At 45.0% G+C, this 21,885-nt stretch overlaps 1 protein-coding gene across 3 annotated transcripts in view; it reads left to right on the top strand.

The window, feature by feature from the left end:
• The window catches only part of LOC110497393 (neuronal membrane glycoprotein M6-a), an 82,077-nt gene that overhangs the window by 7,139 nt on the left and 53,053 nt on the right, over positions 1–21,885 (top strand). Inside the window, exon 1 of one of the 3 annotated variants that reach the window (XM_036954321.1) lies at positions 18,800–19,526. The exons of 1 other annotated variant lie outside the window; for it this stretch is intronic. In XM_036954321.1, coding sequence (XP_036810216.1) covers positions 19,490–19,526 — 37 coding nt within the window. In that variant the 5' untranslated portion in view covers positions 18,800–19,489. Of the gene's footprint in view, positions 1–18,799; positions 19,527–21,885 lie in introns of those variants that run through there. One more of the 3 variants, XM_036954320.1, reaches the window with a different exon arrangement.

The raw sequence follows: 21,885 nt of genomic DNA, 5'->3' as shown, positions 1-21,885 counted from the left end.
AAAAGAGAGGAGAGGAGAGGAAAATAAAGGAGAGGAAAAGAGAGGAGAGGAGAGGAAAATAGAGGAGAGGAAAAGAGAGGAGAGGAGAGGAAAATAGAGGAGAGGAAAAGAGAGGAGAGGAAAAGAGAGGAGAGGAAAAGAGAGGAGAGGAAAAGAGAGGAGAGGAGAGGAAAATAGAGGAGAGGAAAAGAGAGGAGAGGAAAAGAGAGGAGAGGAAAATAGAGGAGAGGAAAAGAGAGGAGAGGAAAAGAGAGGAGAGGAAAATAGAGGAGAGGAAAAGAGAGGAGAGGAGAGGAAAATAGAGGAGAGGAAAAGAGAGGAGAGGAAAAGAGAGGAGAGGAAAAGAGAGGAGAGGAAAAGAGAGGAGAGGAAAAGAGAGGAGAGGAAAAGAGAAGAGAGGAAAAGAGAGGAGAGGAAAAGAGAGGAGAGGAAAAGAGAGGAGAGGAAAAGAGAGGAGAGGAGAGGAGAGGAGAGGAAAAGAGAGGGAAAAGAGAGGAGAGGAAAAGAGAGGAGAGGAAAAGAGAGGAGAGGAAAAGAGAGGAGAGGAAAAGAGAGGAGAGGAGAGGAGAGGAGAGGAGAGGAGAGGAGAGGAAAAGAGAGGAGAGGAAAAGAGAGGAGAGGAGAGGAATAGAGAGGAGAGGAAAAGAGAGGAGAGGAAAAGAGAGGAGAGGAGAGGAGAGGAGAGGAAAAGAGAGGAGAGGAGAGGAGAGGAGAGGAAAAGAGAGGAGAGGAAAAGAGAGGAGAGGAGAGGAATAGAGAGGAGAGGAAAAGAGAGGAGAGGAGTAGAGTAGAGAGGAGAGGATTCCCTCACTGATATAGCCCTGCCCATTCCCCACTCTCTGTCCTCTCCTCCTATAATATCGCAGTATAACTGTTATCCAGGTCATGGGTGGGGCAGACCGTCAAGTCAACCACAGCCTGCAGCCATTGCGCTCTAATACACATACTACACAAAACACCACCCTTCTCGGATACACACAATCTCCCAACACAGCCCAAACGTCATTTAATATAATCTTATTGAATGTCCCTGAGACTAGAAATGCCAAAGTGACTACCTTGTATGTGCATCACACATGAGAAGCTTTCTGGAGCATTGCCTGTATGTATGTCCCAGTCCCAAATGGCACCCTATTCCATTTATAGGGCACTTCTTTTAACCAGGGCCCATAGGGCACTATATAGGGAATAGTATAGGGAATAGTGTGCAATTTGGGCCTTGACATCGGACTGTGATATGAGCTCCCGTCCCTCCCGTCCCTCTTCCGCCGCCATCCCTCCATCCTCCATCTTCGTTGTTTCACTCCCCTGTCCCTCCATCCTCCTTCATTGTTTCACTCCGCCATCCCTCCATCCTCCATCTTCGTTGTTTCACTCCTCCATCCCTCCATCCTCCATCTTCGTTGTTTCACTCCTCCATCCCTCCATCCTCCATCTTCGTTGTTTCACTCCTCCATCCCTCCATCCTCCATCTTCGTTGTTTCACTCCGCCATCCCTCCATCCTCCATCTTCGTTGTTTCACTCCGCCATCCCTCCATCCTCCATCTTTGCTGTTTCACTCCCCTGTCCCTCCATCCTCCATCTTCGTTGTTTCACTCCTCCATCCCTCCATCCTCCATCTTCGTTGTTTCACTCCTCCATCCCTCCATCCTCCATCTTCGTTGTTTCACTCCTCCATCCCTCCATCCTCCATCTTCGTTGTTTCACTCCTCCATCCCTCCATCCTCCATCTTCGTTGTTTCACTCTGCCATCCCTCCATCCTCCATCTTCGTTGTTTCACTCCGCCATCCCTCCATCCTCCATCTTTGTTGTTTCACTCCTCCATCCCTCCATCCTCCATCTTCGTTGTTTCACTCCTCCATCCCTCCATCCTCCATCTTCGTTGTTTCACTCCCCTGTCCCTCCATCCTCCTTCTTCGTTGTTTCACTCCTCCATCCCTCCATCCTCCATCTTCGTTGTTTCACTCCTCCATCCCTCCATCTTCGTTGTTTCACTCCTCCATCCCTCCATCCTCCATCTTCGTTGTTTCACTCCTCCATCCCTCCATCCTCCATCTTCGTTGTTTCACTCCCCTGTCCCTCCATCCTCCATCTTCGTTGTTTCACTCCGCCATCCCTCCATCCTCCATCTTCGTTGTTTCACTCCTCCATCCCTCCATCCTCCATCTTTGCTGTTTCACTCCTCCATCCCTCCATCCTCCATCTTCGTTGTTTCACGCCGCCATCCCTCCATCTTTGCTGTTTCACTCCTCCATCCCTCCATCCTCCATCTTCGTTGTTTCACTCCTCCATCCCTCCATCCTCCATCTTCGTTGTTTCACTCCGCCATCCCTCCATCCTCCATCTTTGCTGTTTCACTCCGCCATCCCTCCATCCTCCATCTTTGCTGTTTCACTCCTCCATCCCTCCATCCTCCATTTTCTCTGTTTCACTCTTTCTTCCTCTTCCTCTTCCTCTTCCTCTCATCTCATCTCGTAGCTGTTGTAGTGCCAGGCTCAGGTACTGTATTAAACCCAGACACAGACAATACATATTTAGACATTGGGCTTGCTTCAATCGAAGCAGGTAGCATCTTTTATTGTGGTGTGAAAATACAGGACAACAATCTCAACTTAATACATCACATTACTTCAACATGCTAATTCACATAGCGAAAATGACATTCACTCCACAGAAACCCCAGTCTCTGGTTTCAATACAGTAGAGTCATAAATATACATCTTTCCCTCTCGTGGTACATATGCTCACCTAGTCACTCATCAGCTCCCTTTCTGTCTCTGAAAGCATTAGTGCCTCTCTCACCACCTTGATGGCTTCCTCTTAGCAGCTATATTTTCATACACATGCACACACGCACACACACACACACACACACACACACACACACACACACACACACACACACACACACACACACACACACACACACACACACACACACACACACACACACTCTACTCTGTCGTTGTGGAAATTGGCCCTTATGTGTTTGAAGCGGGATAATGTCCCCGAGACACATTTCCATCCATTTCCAACACAATAACTGTTAGAACTGCAGGAGGGCCAAACTGCTAGTGCTACTCGAGGTGTTTCAGTTACTGACCAGCACACAGTCACCTTAGGCTGTTGAAGAGTTCCACCAACTTGAGGTCAGAGTTGACCTTCTAAAAGGTTAGCTCATTTCCATTATATAGAGATTTGAAGGAAATAAAAAGCAGAAGAGGAAGCGCTTAGCCTATGTGTCTGGTACATCGGATGCTGAGAGCAAACAGTCACGTGCCGTTGCCTCGGCGATACCAGACCTACAGCGGCCTAGCGATGATGGAGCTGTTACTGAGCAGGTTGCTTTCAAAACAACCCAGATGTTGCTGGCTCACACCTGACGTCACCGCGCTCCATTCTCTTCAGCGTTACAAGGCAAACATTACTTTGCATAAAAGATGCATGGCCATTTCTCCCAACTCCCCTGATAAGGGGTTTAAAATTAAAATTTAAATGGGTAATTATGCTTTAAAGGCACAATCCTGAGTTTAATCAGAGCAGAATCAGGTTCAGGGGAGATACAGCTTTCAGTAGATACATCATCTAAAGTGGATTGCTTACTGTAGGCTTAAAATAATAGGATAGGTCAGGTGAGACTAAATGATTGATAGGGTCTGTGTAGATATCAATATTGTTTGTGGTTGGTGTTATTACATTATCATAACACGCTTCATCTATTGATTTAATATATTTATGTATTGAAATATTGATAGTCACAGCTATAGTGGGAGGGAGAATCACCCTCTGGATGAGTAATACATGTTTTACACACACACACACACACACACACACACACACACACACACACACACACACACACACACACACACACACACACTATGCTGTACATATCCCTATAGATGTCCTTTTCAACAGGGCCGTTTAGAAGACATGGATGCTACTCAGTCTTTTGACAGTGTAAAGAGAATGGGAACAGGGAGGTGAAGAGAGGAGGGTTAAATATTTGTGAATTAAGAAAACAAGTGAATGAATTTTTAATCCTGTTTTCGGAGAGCCATTTGAAACACCAAGGGAATCCTTTGGCACCGCGATGCGTGCATGCTCTGACTGGTCGGGGGAAATAGCACAATGGGGGGGAGATGGCGCGAGGGAGAGGAGGAGAGGAGAAGGAGTGAGAGAGAGAGAAGAGATACAGAGAAAAGGAGGGGGGAGAGGAGAAGGAGGGCACTAGAGGAGAAGTGTCTGTCGACTGTCTCTGGCCTGATTTTTTTTCTTCTACTTTTGTGCAGTCGTCTTTAAAGATGTAATGGAATTATTCCCGGACCCGGAATAAGGGATGATAAGATATCTTTTAAGTACTGTACGATGGACAATGAATTATAGCAGCCAAGAGAATGCCATCAGACATTATCAAAATCATATTACCAGACTCATGTTGTCAATGGCACTTAATGGCAGACTGAGTTTAATTCACCCGTGGGAAGATTGCATTATGTTATACTGACTGCAAGATAAATAGATTACTCCTCTTTGACTTTACTGCAAAATCCAGTTTGGTATTGATAGTAGTTTATTACGTCTTTACTAACCCAATGGTGGACAACTTGTGGTTCAGAATGAGTTCAATTTCTCCAAATGCCACTGAGAATATGATGAGATATGAGAGGTGAGTTTGGCTATCTAGAAATCGCCTTTGCGTTGGTGTGACAATTTATGACGCCTGCACACAGCACAGCAGAGCGATCATCCTCTTCAAGACATCCCGTTTTTCTTTCACAATTCCCGTGGATAGTTCCTCGTTTCATGGAGTGCCCGGTGGAAGTCACTGAAAGATAGAGGTTATTCACTTCTCAAACCAGGAAGTGGATCTCACGGTCACCGTGGAGGCCGTCGACCGCGGCGACCGAACTCGAGCCGACCAGCATGTACACATACCAAGAGAATCTGTCTAGGATTGTTGTTTGGTGTTTTGTGTCCCGTGGATGTGACCTCAGAGCTGTGACTGAGAGCTTTAGATTGTCGAGGCCATTCACTGACATGACCTTTCATCTCTCCTTCTCTCCTTCTGTCTTTCTCTACTTCTTATCTTCCTCCCACGCTATCTGCCTGTCACTTTTTCCCCTCTTGTCTGCTGACTCTCTCTCTCTCCCCCTATCTCTCTCTCTCTCTCTCCCTCTCTCTCTCTCTCTCTCTCTCTCTCTCTCGCTCTCTCTCTCCCTCTCTCGCTCTCTCTCTCTCTCGCTCTCTCTCCCTCTCTCGCTCTCTCTCTCTCTCGCTCTCTCTCTCGCTCTCTCTCGCTCTCTCTCTCGCTCTCTCTCTCTCTCCCTCTCTCTCTCTCTCTCTCTCTCTCTCTCCCTCTCTCGCTCTCTCTCTATTCCCTTTTTTCTACCTCTCTTTCTATGCTTCTTTGAAACACCAGTTGTCCTCTCTTCTTTCAATGCTGTACTGAGAAAGATCTGCAGGACGCTGGAAGCACTGGTATACACACGCACGCACGTGTAAACACACACACACCACACACACACACTTTTAATACATAGGCTACATTGATCTCCTAGCCAGGGTTCACACAGAAAAGCTCTCAGCGCCCGTACAGTATTCACCGTGCTCTAACAGCATATCGTCACGATTACTAAAGAAGCGACTGCAGAGCCTAACTCTCTACGGCCGCCTTAAAACAGATTCCTGTCCAGCTCCTTCTCACGTCCTACTCAAACCGTGATGCAACCACTGTAGCCTTTGTCACTGTTAATAATGGTGTGATGACTGACTATTGCAAAATTCGATTCTCGATTTGAGCAGGCACTTTTATCCAGAGTGTCTTACAGCACCATGCTCTCCCAACTGAGCCACACGGGGCCATATAAAAACAGAATTAAATATATTCCATTTAGCAGACGCTTTTATCCAAAGCGACTGACAGTCATGCGTGCATCCGTTTTTACGCGTGGGTGGCCCCGGGAACCGAGCCCACAACCCTGCCGGCGTGCTCTGCCACCTGAGCCACACTTGACTCTGTAACACTGTGACACGTTATATGACAGCACTGTATGATCAACAACCATCACTAATTATGAACCTACAGTATAACCTTCAGATGGGAACATCCGTGTGGTAGAACTAACTACAGGGGGACGCCTCGTAGGGCAGCCACTGCTCAGCAACCTGGTTGACTGTCACACCGGTGGAACAGGTAAGAGATTGAGGGAACGTTATAACAATGTTCAGTGTGTTGACTGATTGATTGACTGATGACATTTGTTGTCATTCTTTTCACAGCGAGACTCCAGTCTACCCGTTGTAAGATATCGTTCACTGAAGTCGTCTCTCTTTACTCCGCACATTATGAAGCCCTTTAGGGGAGACTGCCTGGGCATGGTAATTTGTCTCACTATTGGCTAACGTCACTGACTGACAGACAGTAGACAGTTAGTAAATAGTAATCTCACCTACCTACAACTTGGCTTCACAAGCACAATCCCCACTGCTGTAATCTCTTGTAGACAGACCACGTAGGCACAAACGGTACAGTCGATCTGTCATGATACATCGGGATGGTGAGATAACAAGCTGCATTAGTCCCAGTACTTTGGACAATTCACCATTTTGTAGGTGTTTGGAACTTCGGAAGGGGAGGGGACATTCGGCCTGTAACTTGCAGAGAGAGAGAGGGTGGAGCTCTTCGTTCCGGTTCCGCTCCTTTCTTCTCATAACATGTATGGACCCAGAATTTATTTGAGCATCTGACTAATTATGCAAGACTTTAGTAAAAAGGAAGCATCGAGCAAAAGCCCTATCACCCCCTCCGTCACTGAGTGAAGCAACACATCACGAGTAGCACACACACACACACACACACACACACACACACACGTCAATCAGCTGTCTCATCCTCTTCTACATCGTCTGCTGACAAAAATAACAGCTCATCTTCTCATCACGTCGGTCAGTAGACAGGGATCTTATGTAACACATGACTTGGATGTTTCGTCTTCCTCTATATTATTCACTATCAGCCGTGTACACACACATACACAAACACACGCACACACACGCAAAAACACACACACACATACATACACACATACACACACACGCGCACACACACGCAAAAACACACACACACACGCACACACACACACGCACACACATGCAAAAACACACACGCACACACACACACACACACGCACGCAAAAACACATAATGCACGCACACACGCAAAAACACACACACATGCACACACACACACACACGCACGTCGATGATATTGGTAATCATTACCGTTACTTGAGAGCGCCTCCCTCCTCATTGAGTGCAGCATTCAGTCTGGTTTAACCAGGCTATCTTGCACACACCAAGCCAGGCTGATTAGTATCCAAGGTAGATTCAGCCGGTGCACAATCCATTGTATGTAGGTCACACAAGTATACAGTATATTAGAGAAGAGGAGAATCCCCCATCCGTCCTCCTTTTCTTTAGGCTAGTGCCGATGGGAATACCCAATTCATAGTGGGTGTGAGATACACTTATATATACAGTAGATGAGGGATGCTATTTAAATGCAAATTCCATGTTTTAATTATTTTGTTTGGGTTAGCATTTATAGTTATTAATTGGGTTGTTTGTGTTAATTCACTTAAACAAATAAGCTATTTGTAGTACCTGTTATACACATACTGTACATATCCATTTATGTAAGGGTATACATACTGTACATATCCATTTATGTAAGGGTATACATACTGTACATATCCATTTATGTATGGGTATACATACTGTACATATCCATTTATGTAAGGGTATACATACTGTACATATCCAATGATGTAAGGGTATACATACTGTACATATCCATTTATGTAAGGGTATACATACTGTACATATCCATTTATGTATTGGTATACATACTGTACATATCCATTTATGTATGGGTATACATACTGTACATATCCATTTATGTAAGGGTATACATACCTTACTTATGCATTTATGTAAGGGTATACATACTGTACATATGCATTTATGTAAGGGTATACATACTGTACATATCCATTTATGTAAGGGTATACATACTGTACATATCCATTTATGTATGGGTATACATACTGTACATATCCATTTATGTATTGGTATACATACTGTACATATCCATTTATGTAAGGGTATACATACTGTACATATCCAATGATGTAAGGGTATACATACTGTACATATCCATTTATGTAAGGGTATACATACTGTACATATCCATTTATGTATTGGTATACATACTGTACATATCCATTTATGTATTGGTATACATACTGTACATATCCATTTATGTATGGGTATACATACTGTACATATCCATTTATGTATTGGTATACATACTGTACATATCCATTTATGTATTGGTATACATACTGTACATATCCATTTATGTAAGGGTATACATACTGTACATATCCATTTATGTATGGGTATACATACTGTACATATGCATTTATGTAAGGGTATACATACTGTACATATCCATTTATGTAAGGGTATACATACTGTACATGTCCATTTATGTATGGGTATACATACTGTACATATCCATTTATGTAAGGGTATACATACTGTACATGTCCATTTATGTATTGGTATACATACTGTACATATCCATTTATGTAAGGGTATACATACTGTACATATCCATTTATGTATGGGTATACATACTGTACATATCCATTTATGTAAGGGTATACATACTGTACATATCCATTTATGTAAGGGTATACATACTGTACATGTCCATTTATGTAAGGGTATACATACTGTACATATCCATTTATGTAAGGGTATACATACTGTACATATCCATTTATGTAAGGGTATACATACTGTACATATCCATTTATGTATGGGTATACATACGGTACGATAACCCTGCTACTGCAGAGGAGGCTGGAATGGAATGCATTTTATGGTAGCAAGCAAATCAAACATATGGAAACCAGATGTTTGACTCCGTTCCATTGACACCATTCCAGCCATGACAATGAGCCTGTCTTCCTATAGCTCCTCCCACCAGCCTCCTATGTGCTACTGTGAAGACTCCGTAGGAGACAATGTCCACTACCTTTGGCGCCATTCATGCTATCATGTGACATGGCTTTGTCTTGTCTGTGAATAAATCAGTGACCTCACAGACATATTCATTTCACTGCATGTACTGTAGTCAGATATATGTGTCACCTCGAGCTGACAAGTACAACCCGGCACCACTGGAGAAATCTTTCATCTGCCATCTTGAAAGTGAAATGATGGTTCTTTGAAGAACAGCCCTCTGACTTACTTCTCTGTTGAATAACAAGTCGTGATACTTCTGACTAAAATTCAAACTGAAAATCGTAGAAAATATGCCTTGTTTATTCATTCGGTGAGTTTCTTATGTTCACAAATGGTTTTGAAGCATCGCCATGATTTTCATCATATCAACCAACGAGTGTCTTAATATGTAAACATACACACTTCTGTGCTTGTGAATAGCTTGCAGATTTGTGTTAATAGCTTCCGCTCTCATGTAAACTAGCAACATTCAAGTTGTTCATTCGGTTTGCTGAAATGTCCAGGACGTTCAAAATAAAATGAAGATAGAAATGGAATGTCTAGAGCTGACTTGATTAGGTACATTGCATTCTGTTCTACGTAGACAGTCATTCCTGTTCTACACACAATACATTTTTATCGGAACACTCCTAAACATTTCACCCCCCTGAACAGGCCCCATGTGTTGTGAGCCTGTGTTTCCCCACACAAACACATACACAGAATCTAAATGTCTGTCTCTCTGAGCCTGTGTTTTCTGTAGGGTGCTAGCTCTAGTCTGTGCACCACTCCAGCACTACAGCCTCTCTATAATGGATAGGCTACGCAGGTCGGCAGTCCCGATTCTGTCACTTCAACACTCCTCTGCTCCCAGCAATCCGTTTGAGCAATGAACGGCCTCTGCTAGGGGAATCCTATGGGGGCTTTGGGTTCTCTCTCTCTCTCTCTCGCTCTCTCTTTGCGTCTGGAGGGGAGAGTGCTTAGACGAAGACACGATTCTCTATGAAATGTTTAGATATATGGACTCTTGAATATGTCAGACAGAAAGAGAGACGTGTTTTTTGTAGCCTGTAATAGATTCAGAAGCTGCCTCAGTCTGGAGACGGCGTGTTTGAAGTGGTGTGTCTAGGAGATAGGTAGTCGGTAGCAGAGCAAGCAGAGAGATATGCCCACAACAACCATCACACCACCTGGTTGCTTTCAGGGTTAATAAAAAACATCCAAATACACTTGCACTGTTGTGAGACTAGGCTATTTAAAGTGCTGGCTGATTTTGTTAGTCAAATAATGTGGTCATTGACAATATGGTAGACTACTGTCAGTTTTTGATTTTGCCTCAACTTAGATCTCAGTATTGAGTATCAGAAGAGCAGAATATACTGTAGACACACACACACACACACACACACACACCATCTGTTTGATTCCTAGAGTTGGCGGCTGTTGGAAAAATTATTTAATGATAACAAGGAGGCATACTGTCTAATCTCCTTATACCACCTATCAGCTGCTGACTTACATACTCACAACTACTAGTCCTAAAGTACATAGTAACATGCATACTCACAACTATTAGTCCTAAAGTACATAGTAACATACATACTCACAACTATTAGTCCTAAAATACATAGTAACATGCATACTCACAACTATTAGTCCTAAAGTACATAGTAACATACATACTCACAACTATTAGTCCTAAAATACATAGTAACATACATACTCACAACTATTAGTCCTAAAATACATAGTAACATACATACTCACAACTATTAGTCCTAAAATACATAGTAACATACATACTCACAACTATTAGTCCTAAAGTACATAGTAACATACATACTCACAACTATTAGTCCTAAAGTACATTGTAACATACATACTCACAACTATTAGTCCTAAAGTACATTGTAACATACATACTCACAACTATTAGTCCTAAAGTGCATAGTAACATACATACTCACAACTATTAATCCTGAAATACATAGTAACATACATACTCACAACTATTCAACTGTACATAGAAGTCTTCCACCCATGTTAGAGCCAATACAGTCTCTGCATAGTACTGTTTGTCAACCTTCTACAGCCCTCATTTAAAACAACAATAATGCTGCTATTTAATAACCTAGGTCCTAGAGGTAAGCAATGTTTAATAATGTACAATTAACCAAATTATGAATTCATAATTCATCTGTATGGCATATATTCAGACCTGACATTTTCTAGGCTATCGGTATGTTGAGTCTGTGTTTTGCTTCCGGTAATGTGTCTCTTGAGAAAATGAAAACTTGTATAGTAGAGATTGTTTTGTCGTTGGAACATTGTCTTGTTTTACCAGTGATATAGAAGCAGTAGTGAGTGTGTGCGTGCGGGCCTACGTCCAGGCCTGTGGTATGAGTCATCCATCCTGGCCCTAGTTTCTCAGAAACTCAAACTCTCTGCCATTCTAGCCAATTACAGCCCGTCTCTCAGGTTGTCATGGTGCGGCTCTCCATTGTCTGATTAGTATGCGTGAGAAACAAACCTGTAGCTGAGATTACAGACATTAATAGCATAGTAATGGCCAGATAAGTGGCTGGTTCATAGCATAATTAGCAAAGGGAAAAAATTAAAACGTCTGCACTGTGAGTGTCACTAAAAAAAATAACGGTACAATAACGGTACATTAATCTGTCGTTGTTCATTGGCGCAGTTGAACTTACATTCCTGTCACTTGAATTCTACACAGAAGCACATGGCTTACTTCCAGTATCTGTAGTATCTGAATCAATGTGTTTCAGTATCTTTCTTCTATCTCTTATACATCTAGACTATCTGCCTTCTATCAGCCGTCAGCCCAAGCCCAACCGTGTCTGATTCAGTCCTGAGATCTTCTATCAGCCGTCAGCTCAAGCCCAACCGTATCTGATTCAGTCCTGAGATCTTCTATCAGCCGTCAGCCCAAGCCCAACCGTGTCTGATTCCACATCCACTCCATATTCCTATCTCCAGTGTCTTTCGTCAACGTGAGCTCTACACTCCCCTCGGACCATCCTCCCTCCTCCTCTGCCCAGATAAACTCTGCTCTGGCACCAGGGGACTTTATGTCCGTCCCCTCGCCCCGACCTGGGCGCGAACCAGGGACGCTCTGCACACGTCAACAGTCACCCTCGAAGCATCGTTACCCATCGCTCCCCAAAAGCCGCGGCCCTTGCGGCGCAAGGGGAACCACTACTTCAAGGTCTCAGAGCGAGTGACGTCACCGATTGAAACGCCACAAGCGTGCACCACCGCTAACTAGCTAGCCATTTCACATCGGCTACACTTGCACACACTTATTATCAGCTGCGCTGCTTTTCTCTGGGGTCTGCGGCTCAATCTCATTTTGTCATTCCGTGATCCCTTGCATTCTCTCCTCTCTTCCTTCTCAATTGTATTGGAGGACTTTCTTCCCCAAAGCATTTTGAGAAGGCGGCGAGGAGAGACGATGCAAGGAAAGATTAATTGAGAAAGAGTCGTCTTCGCTCCTATCTATCCCACGAAAGGGCCTTGCTTCTATAGATCCTACATTGTTAATGACCTCGCTGACTGCAGTCAATCATTTTCATCTCGAGAGGCGGCCGCCACGTCACATCTCACCGCCGTCGCCAGGCGCGCGGCTCGCACTGTCGTTGCTAGGCTGTTGTACCTGCCGCTGCGTGCATAGCGACGCGCGCCGTGGTTACCGCTGCCTCCGTTCAGTTCCTGCAGCCAGAGCAGAGTTGTGCTCAGGTCTCCCACTTGTCATTACGTGGACGTGCCACTGCTGCTGACAGCATAGACAATGAACAGGATCAGATTCACACAGCAGTGAAAGACGGCTATGGTTTATTTCATCTGTGTGTGTTTTAATAATGAACTTGAGTCATCATTTGTATCACCATGTGCCGTCACCTTTAACGTGTTTCTTTGTCACCGTTCTATTGTCATCATTTAACGCCAATTGCTAATGTTGATTGATTGAGAGATCATTGATTTGGCTGCAGGTCTTATCTTCCACCAGAGCAATTGTGTGTGTGTGTGTGTGTGTGTGTGTGTGTGTTGGTCAGAACAGTATGACTGATTAGTGCTGTGTCCAGCCCTGATTGTACTTTCCAACCATAACCAATCATTGCCTCACACAGACAGTAGCCCTCAGTAGTACTGGCTGGGGTGCTGGGGAACGAGGCAGAGTGGAGATACACAACTCAAATTGATCTAGGTGTAACCAGTGATCTATTGTTTTCATTTAACCTTTATACAGGTTTGTCTCATTGAGATACAATCTCTTTTGCAAGAAGGACCTGTCTGATGACTGACCTTCTCTGAGACTAAAGCCTTTAGTTCAGAGGGTTAACATAGTCTTCTGGGGCATCGGGTTCAAACACAATTACTTCCCTGCTTCCCTCACCAACCCTGTAACCCTATAGGGACCATGTCCTGAGGCGCTATGAGAACCTGTCCCAGAGCTTTAAGACCAGCTACATAAGACAACAACCAGTAGGAAACTTTGTCATTCAGTTCTCTTTGTGTATATGATCTCCCCTGTAAAACCCCTAAAGCAGCCCCTATACTGTAAATCAGTCACTCTATAAATGACGGAGGTGTGCGTGTGGGGTGAGCGTGCGTGTTAGGGCTGGGAATTGCAGAGGACCTCACCATACAGCATTATCACGATATTTAGGTGCTGATATGTATTACAATTCTCATCATTCTATAGGTATTGTGATTCTCACCATTCTATATGTATTGTGATTCTCATCATTCTATATGTATTGTGATTCTCATCATTATATATGTATTGTGATGCTCATCATTCTATATGTATTGTGATTCTCATCATTATATATGTATTGTGATTCTCATCATTCTATATGTATTGTGATTCTCATCATTATATATGTATTGTGATGCTCATCATTCTATAGGTATTGTGATGCTCATCATTCTATAGGTATTGTGATGCTCATCATTCTATAGGTATTGTGATTCTCACCATTCTATATGTAACGGTTTTCTAGGTGAGAAGGATAGTCGGACCAAAATGCAGCGTGTAGTTTGCGATCCATGTTTATTCAACAAACGAAACACGAATCTAAATACAAACACTACAAAACAATAAACGTAACAAAAACCGAGCCTATACTAGTGTAAACTAACACAGAATAAGGACATCAAGACACTAAGGACAATCACCCACGAAACACTCAAAGAATATGGCTGCCTAAATATGGTTCCCAATCAGAGACAACGATACACACTTGCCTCTGATTGAGAACCACTCCAGACAGCCATAGACTTTGCTAGATAACCCCACTAAGCCACACACCCAACACCCCACAAAACCCCAAGACAAAACACACCACAATAAACCCATGTCACACCCTGGCCTGACCAAATAAATGAAGAAACACAAAATACTTCGACCAGGGCGTGACAGAACCCCCCCCCCTAAGGTGCGGACTCCCGAACGCACCTCAAAACAATAGGGAGGGTCCGGGTGGGCGTCTGTCCATGGTGGCGGCTCCGGCGCGGGACGTGGACTCCACTCAAACACTGTCTTAGTCCCTCCTCCTCGCGTCCTTGGATAGTCCACCCTCGCCGCCGACCATGGCCTAGTAGTCCTCACCCAGAACCCCACTGGACTGAGGAGCAGATCGGGACTGAGGGGAAGCTCGGGATTGAGGCAGCTCATGACTGAGGGGAAGCTCGGGACTGAGGGGAAGCTCGGGACTGAGGGGAAGCTCAGGCAGGTTGATGGATCTACCAGATCCTGGCTGACTGGCAGATCCTGGCTGACTGGCAGATCCTGGCTGACTGGCAGATCTGGCGGATCCTGGCCGACTGGCGGATCTGGCAGATCCTGGCCGACTGGCGGATCTGGCAGATCCTGGCCGACTGGCGGATCTGGCAGATCCTGGCAGATCCCGGCCGACTGGCGGATCTGGCAGATCCTGGCGGATCTGGCAGATCCCGGCCGACTGGCGGATCTGGCAGATCCCGGCCGACTGGCGGATCCCGGCCGACTGGCGGATCCTGGCCGACTGGCAGTTCTGGCAGATCCCGGCTGAATGGCGGATCTGGAAGAGTCTGGTTGACTGGCGGATCTGGAAGAGTCTGGTTGACTGGCGGATCTGGAAGAGTCTGGTTGACTGGCGGATCTGGAAGAGTCTGGTTGACTGGCGGATCTGGAAGAGTCTGGCTGACTGGCGGATCTGGAAGAGTCTGGCTGACTGGCGGATCTGGAAGAGTCTGGCTGACTGGCGGATCCTGGCAGACTGAAAGATCTGGCTGCTCCATGCTGACTGGCGGCTCTGGCTGCTCCATGTAGGCTGACAACTCTGGCGGCTTCTTACAGACTGGCAGCTCTGTGCAGACTGGCGGCTTCTTGCAGACTGGCAGCTCCTTGCAGACTGGCAGCTCCTTGCAGACTGGCAGCTCCGGCTGCTTCATGCAGACTGACAGCTCCGGCTGCTCCATGCAGACTGACAGCTCTGGCTGCTCCATGCAGACTGACAGCTCTGGCTGCTCCATGCAGACTGACAGCTCTGGCTGCGCTGAACAGGCAGGAGACTCCAGCAGCGCAGGAGAGGAGAAAGGCTCCGACAGCGCTGGAGAGGCGAGGCGCACTGTAGGCCTGATGCGTGGTGCTGGTACTGGTGGTACTGAACCGAGAACACGCACAGGAAGCCTGGTGCGGCGAGCTGCTACCGGAGGGCTGGGGTGTGGAGGTGGCACAGGATGGGCTAGACCATGAAGGCGTACTGGAGATCTTGAGAGCAGTGCTGACACAGGACGTGTAAGGCTAGGGAGGTGCACAGGAGGCCTAGTGCGTGAGGCTGGCACCAACTTCACCAGCCGACTAACACGCACCTCAGGACGAGTATGGAGCGCTAACCCAGGTGCCATCAAATCCCCCCGACACGTTCCGTCGGGCGAATTCCATGCAAAAAGCACCAACACAGCAACTCCCTCATTTCTCTCTCCTCCAATTTCCCCATTAACTCCTTCACAGTCGCTGCTTCGCTCACCTCCAACACCGGCTCTGTTCTCCTCCTTGGCTCCTCACGATAAACAGGGGGAGTTGGCTCAGGTCTGAACCCTGACTCTGCCACACTCTCCCTGAGCCCCCCCCCCCAAGACATTTTTGAGGCTGACTCTCGGGCCTCCGTCCGCGCCGCCTTGCGTCGCAAGCTCCATTCTCCTATATCCTTCCGCGCACTGCTCCATCGAATCCCAGGCGGGCTCCGGCACTCTCCCTGGGTCGACCGCCCACCTGTCTATCTTCTCCCAAGAAGTATAGTCCATACTGTACTCCTCTTTGGGCTGCTCCTGCCTGTTTACACGCTGCTTGGTCCTTTTGTGGTGGGTGATTCTGTAATGGTTTTCTAGGTGAGAAGGATAGTCGGACCAAAATGCAGCGTGTAGTTTGCGATCCATGTTTATTCAACAAACGAAACACGAATCTAAATACAAACACTACAAAACAATAAACGTAACAAAAACCGAGCCTATACTAGTGTAAACTAACACAGAATAAGGACATCAAGACACTAAGGACAATCACCCACGAAACACTCAAAGAATATGGCTGCCTAAATATGGTTCCCAATCAGAGACAACGATACACACTTGCCTCTGATTGAGAACCACTCCAGACAGCCATAGACTTTGCTAGATAACCCCACTAAGCCACACACCCAACACCCCACAAAACCCCAAGACAAAACACACCACAATAAACCCATGTCACACCCTGGCCTGACCAAATAAATGAAGAAACACAAAATACTTCGACCAGGGCGTGACACTATATGTATTGTGATTCTCACCATTCTATATGTATTGTGATTCTCACCATTCTATATGTATTGTGATTCTCACCATTCTATATGTATTGTGATTCTCATCATTCTATATGTATTGTGATTCTCATCATTCTATATGTATTGTGATTCTCATCATTATATATGTATTGTGATGCTCATCATTCTATATGTATTGTGATTCTCATCATTATATATGTATTGTGATTCTCATCATTCTATATGTATTGTGATTCTCATCATTATATATGTATTGTGATGCTCATCATTCTATATGTATTGTGATTCTCATCATTATATATGTATTGTGATTCTCATCATTCTATATGTATTGTGATTCTCATCATTATATATGTATTGTGATGCTCATCATTCTATAGGTATTGTGATGCTCATCATTCTATAGGTATTGTGATGCTCATCATTCTATAGGTATTGTGATTCTCACCATTCTATATGTAACGGTTTTCTAGGTGAGAAGGATAGTCGGACCAAAATGCAGCGTGTAGTTTGCGATCCATGTTTATTCAACAAACGAAACACGAATCTAAATACAAACACTACAAAACAATAAACGTAACAAAAACCGAGCCTATACTAGTGTAAACTAACACAGAATAAGGACATCAAGACACTAAGGACAATCACCCACGAAACACTCAAAGAATATGGCTGCCTAAATATGGTTCCCAATCAGAGACAACGATACACACTTGCCTCTGATTGAGAACCACTCCAGACAGCCATAGACTTTGCTAGATAACCCCACTAAGCCACACACCCAACACCCCACAAAACCCCAAGACAAAACACACCACAATAAACCCATGTCACACCCTGGCCTGACCAAATAAATGAAGAAACACAAAATACTTCGACCAGGGCGTGACACTATATGTATTGTGATTCTCACCATTCTATATGTATTGTGATTCTCACCATTCTATATGTATTGTGATTCTCACCATTCTATATGTATTGTGATTCTCACCATTCTATATGTATTGTGATTCTCATCATTCTATATGTATTGTGATTCTCACCATTCTATATGTATTGTGATTCTCACCATTCTATATGTTTTGTGATTCTCACCATTCTATATGTATTGTGATTCTCACCATTCTATATGTTTTGTGATTCTCACCATTCTATATGTATTGTGATTCTCACCATTCTATATGTACTGTGATTCGATACTGTGATTTTATTGTGATTTGATGTTCCAAACATATTGCTCACTATTATGACTGCTGCAGAGAGACAGGGGAGACCATGGATCAGTCATGGAAATAAACATGCTGAAAACATGTTGGCTCACTTTTGAAGAAGAAGATGAAGAACAAGCTATAGGTGGAAAAATACCAGAGTTTTGGCGCAGGTACAGCTGACTAGCGCTAGCAACATCAAAGAAGTCTCATCAATATTTGGAGTCAAAGTATCGATATAATGTTGTCCGAAATAATATTGCGATATGTAATTGTATCGATTTTTTCCCCCTATCACTAGTGTGTATGTGTGTGTGCGCCTGCATGTGTGCGAATGTGCGTGCTCGCTATTTGTCATTGAGAAAAGGGTTCCTTGAGAGCCATAGCACCGTTTATATCGTTGTGACAACACACAGACATACTGCCATCTAATCCCGACACAGCAATGAAAAAAACATCTATCCTCCACCTTTCACTAGTCAGTGCAGCATAACTTAACCACAGGCTGACTGGCGGGCTCTTCCATTTACTCTAAAAAACAGGGGTGTTTGGTGGGGGAGGAGAGTGAGAGGGAGAGTGGCTGTTGGGCTGGTTACACCCCTCCATCTGCTCACAGTGTGCCGGGCTGCTGCTGCTTCCACCATCCTGCTTCTAATACAAACCCTCAATCCCTTGTTTTTATGGCTGAACACCTGCTTATGTCTTTCTCCTTGTAGCGAGCCCATTCCTCCTATTCTGTCGTTCCAGTTCAGCAGTATTGTTCCCAATTTCCATTTAAAGAAAGCAGAGTTTCTCCTTGCATTCCTCCTGGACTCAGTCTTTCCTTTACACTCCTTCCTTCAAAAACATGGTTATTCATGTTTATGCTTAAGACATTTCAAGGGAAGGGGAGTTTGATCTCTCCTCTCCCAGTCCAGTTATGTGCTTCCTGGTGTTGCGGTGTCTAGTAATGGACAGGAGGTGTTGATCATCATCAGAAGAACAGAAGGAATGAGACCAGGGGCTGCCGCGCTCTGAGAGAGAGAGAGAGAGGGAGAGAGAGAGAGAGAGAGAGAGAGAGAGAGAAACGGGTGTGAGAGCCCGAGAGAGATGGAAGGGAGTGAGAGCTGAAAGAGAGGGAGGCGTGTGAGTGCCAGAGAGAAGCGAGGGAGGGGTGTGAGTGAGAGTTTGAGAGAACACAACACTGAGAGCGGACTTCCCTAGGAGCTGCTCACTGCTACAACGCCACAACTCACAGCTAGGGTACAAAACACACCCCAACACACACTCACACTGTACACACACCCAGCCGAGAGGAGGCTTTATCCACTTCTGACCGAGAGGCTTTGTGAAATTTCCGTGTATTGAAATCGAAGTGGACACAAACCCAGTCACAATGGAAGAGAATATGGAAGAAGGACAGAATTCAAAAGGTACGGTATAAAATCTTTTTAAAAATGTTTTATGTAAATATCTCGGAGCTATCCATGTTTCCTTTGTGTTGCTGCTGCTCCAACTGTATGTACTGTATGCCGATGTTACACACTCTCTCTTTGACACAGACATGTATTTGGCTGCTGCCAAGCAGAGAATAAGCTACTGATGCAGACAAAGAAACACATGGATTGTAATTACTTGAGTGTTTTTGGGAGATTTTTTTCAGTTATTATTGATTGTCATCATCGTTCAGAGCTCATTGGAATTGCGCTGGTTTTATTGTGATTTGAGCGATGCTGTTTTGAAAGGTGGAGGGAGGGGAGGATGGAGGGAGGGAGAGAGAAGGAGGCGGGTGTTTGGGGGTCCCTTGTTTGTTGAGTGGTTGATTGGAGGGGGGGGGGGGGGTCCGTGGGAATTGTCTTGTCTTCTGCTTGAATGCTTGTCTTGACGGCTCACAAGAGACAGCAGAGAAGTGAATTGACTTCCCTCCATCCCTCCCTCCTTCTCTCACTCTCTCTATTTTCCCCTGGGTATGGCAACAATGCGGCCATTACTTTGCTATCTAAGCTCAAATCATCTCAAATCAGATTAGCGCGCCTGTCTGTCCTCCTGACCCTTTGACCCAGTAACAGTTGTTTGTTTAGTGGCGGGGTTGCTGCATGGCTGCTGTTCCATTCATCTCATTTAACGGCACTGTGCTGGAGGATGGGCGGGTGTTGTCTTGTCGAGGGGGATCAACAGAACACGTATGCAGCGCTAGCTAAGACTATATACCCATTATGAATGAAACATGAGAATGCATGGTCTGTTATGGAGATGGAATTAAGATTTGGGACTGTTTTTATAGATGACGCACACTCTTAGCCAATCAGAGCAAAGCATGGGGAGCCATCTTTATCCCAAGCAGATGCTTCCCTTCCCCTCCCCCCCCCCTTTGCCTCCTCGCCCACGCCGCTTTCACATACACAATTTACACATATGAACCACATACCCCCGCCCCTCCACTAAAAACAGGTTACAAAAGGTTACACTTGGGGTTGGAGTGTAGAGAGAGAGACAGAGGGGGAGAGAGACAGCGATAACCTTCCATAACAAAGTCATCTCCTACAGAGAGATGAACCTGGAGAAGAGTCCCCTAAGCAAGCTGGTCCTGGGGCTCTGTTCACAAACACAAACAGACCCCACAGAGGCCCAGGACAGCGACACAGAGAAAACAAAAAAGATAATTACTTCACACATTGGAAAGAATTAACAAAAAAAACAGCGCAAACTAGCATGCTATTTGGTCCTAAACAGAGAGTACACAGTGGCAGAATACCTGACCACTGTAACTGACCCCAAATTAAGGAAAGCTTTGACTATGTACAGACTCAGTGAGCATAGCCTTGCTATTGAGAAAGGCTGCCGTAGACAGACCTGGCTCTCAAGAGAAGACAGGCTATGTGCACACTGCCCACAAAATGAGGTGGAAACTGAGCGGCACTTCCTAACCTCCTGCCAAATGTATGACCATATTAGAGACACATACTTCCCTCAGATTACACAGACCCACAAAGAATTTGAAAACAAATCAAATTTTGATAAACTCCCATATCTACTCGGTGAAATTACACAGTGTGCCATCGCAGCAGCAAGATTTGTGACCTGTTGCCACAAGAAAAGGTCAACCAGTGAAGAACAAACACCATTGTAAATACAACCCATATTTCTGTTTATTTATTGTCCCTTTAGTACTTAAACTATTTGCACATCGTTACAACACTGTATATAGACATAATATGACATTTCAAATGTCTTTATTCTTTTGGGACTTGTGTGAGTGTAATATTTACTGTTCACTTTGAATTGTTTGTTTCACTTTTGTTTATCCATTTCACTTGCTTTGGCAATGTAAACATGTTTCCCATGCCAATAAAGCCCCTTGAATTGAATTGAGAATGAGAGACAGGGAGTGAGAGAGGGGGAAAGGAGAGAGAGAGAGAGAGAGAGAGAGAGAGAATGAAAGAGAAAGAGGGGGGGGATAGGGGGAGAGGGAGTGAGGGAGTGAAGGTTCCCTGCCATGGTCATTGTCCTCCCAGTGGTCCCTGGCGTGTATTTAAGTAACTGTTCTGCTGCCCGCTCATTAGTCCTGACCCACTTCTGAAATAGAGAGAGAGAGCATAAAGAGGGAGATGGGGAGAGAGAGAGAGAGAGACAGAGAGAGAGAGAGCGTAAAGAGGGAGATGGAGGGAGAGAGAGAGAGAGAGAGAGAGAGAGAGAGAGCGTAAAGATGGAGGGGGAGAGAGAGAGAGCTTAAAGAGGGAGATGGAGGGGAGAGAGAGAGAGAGCGTAAAGAGGGAGATGGAGGGGGAGAGA

The sequence above is a fragment of the Oncorhynchus mykiss genome, chromosome 19, assembly GCF_013265735.2.
Source record: "Oncorhynchus mykiss isolate Arlee chromosome 19, USDA_OmykA_1.1, whole genome shotgun sequence".
Classification (NCBI taxonomy): domain Eukaryota; kingdom Metazoa; phylum Chordata; class Actinopteri; order Salmoniformes; family Salmonidae; genus Oncorhynchus; species Oncorhynchus mykiss.
Note: the sequence above shows the minus strand (reverse complement) of the source record. Positions and strands in the feature narration are given on the sequence as shown.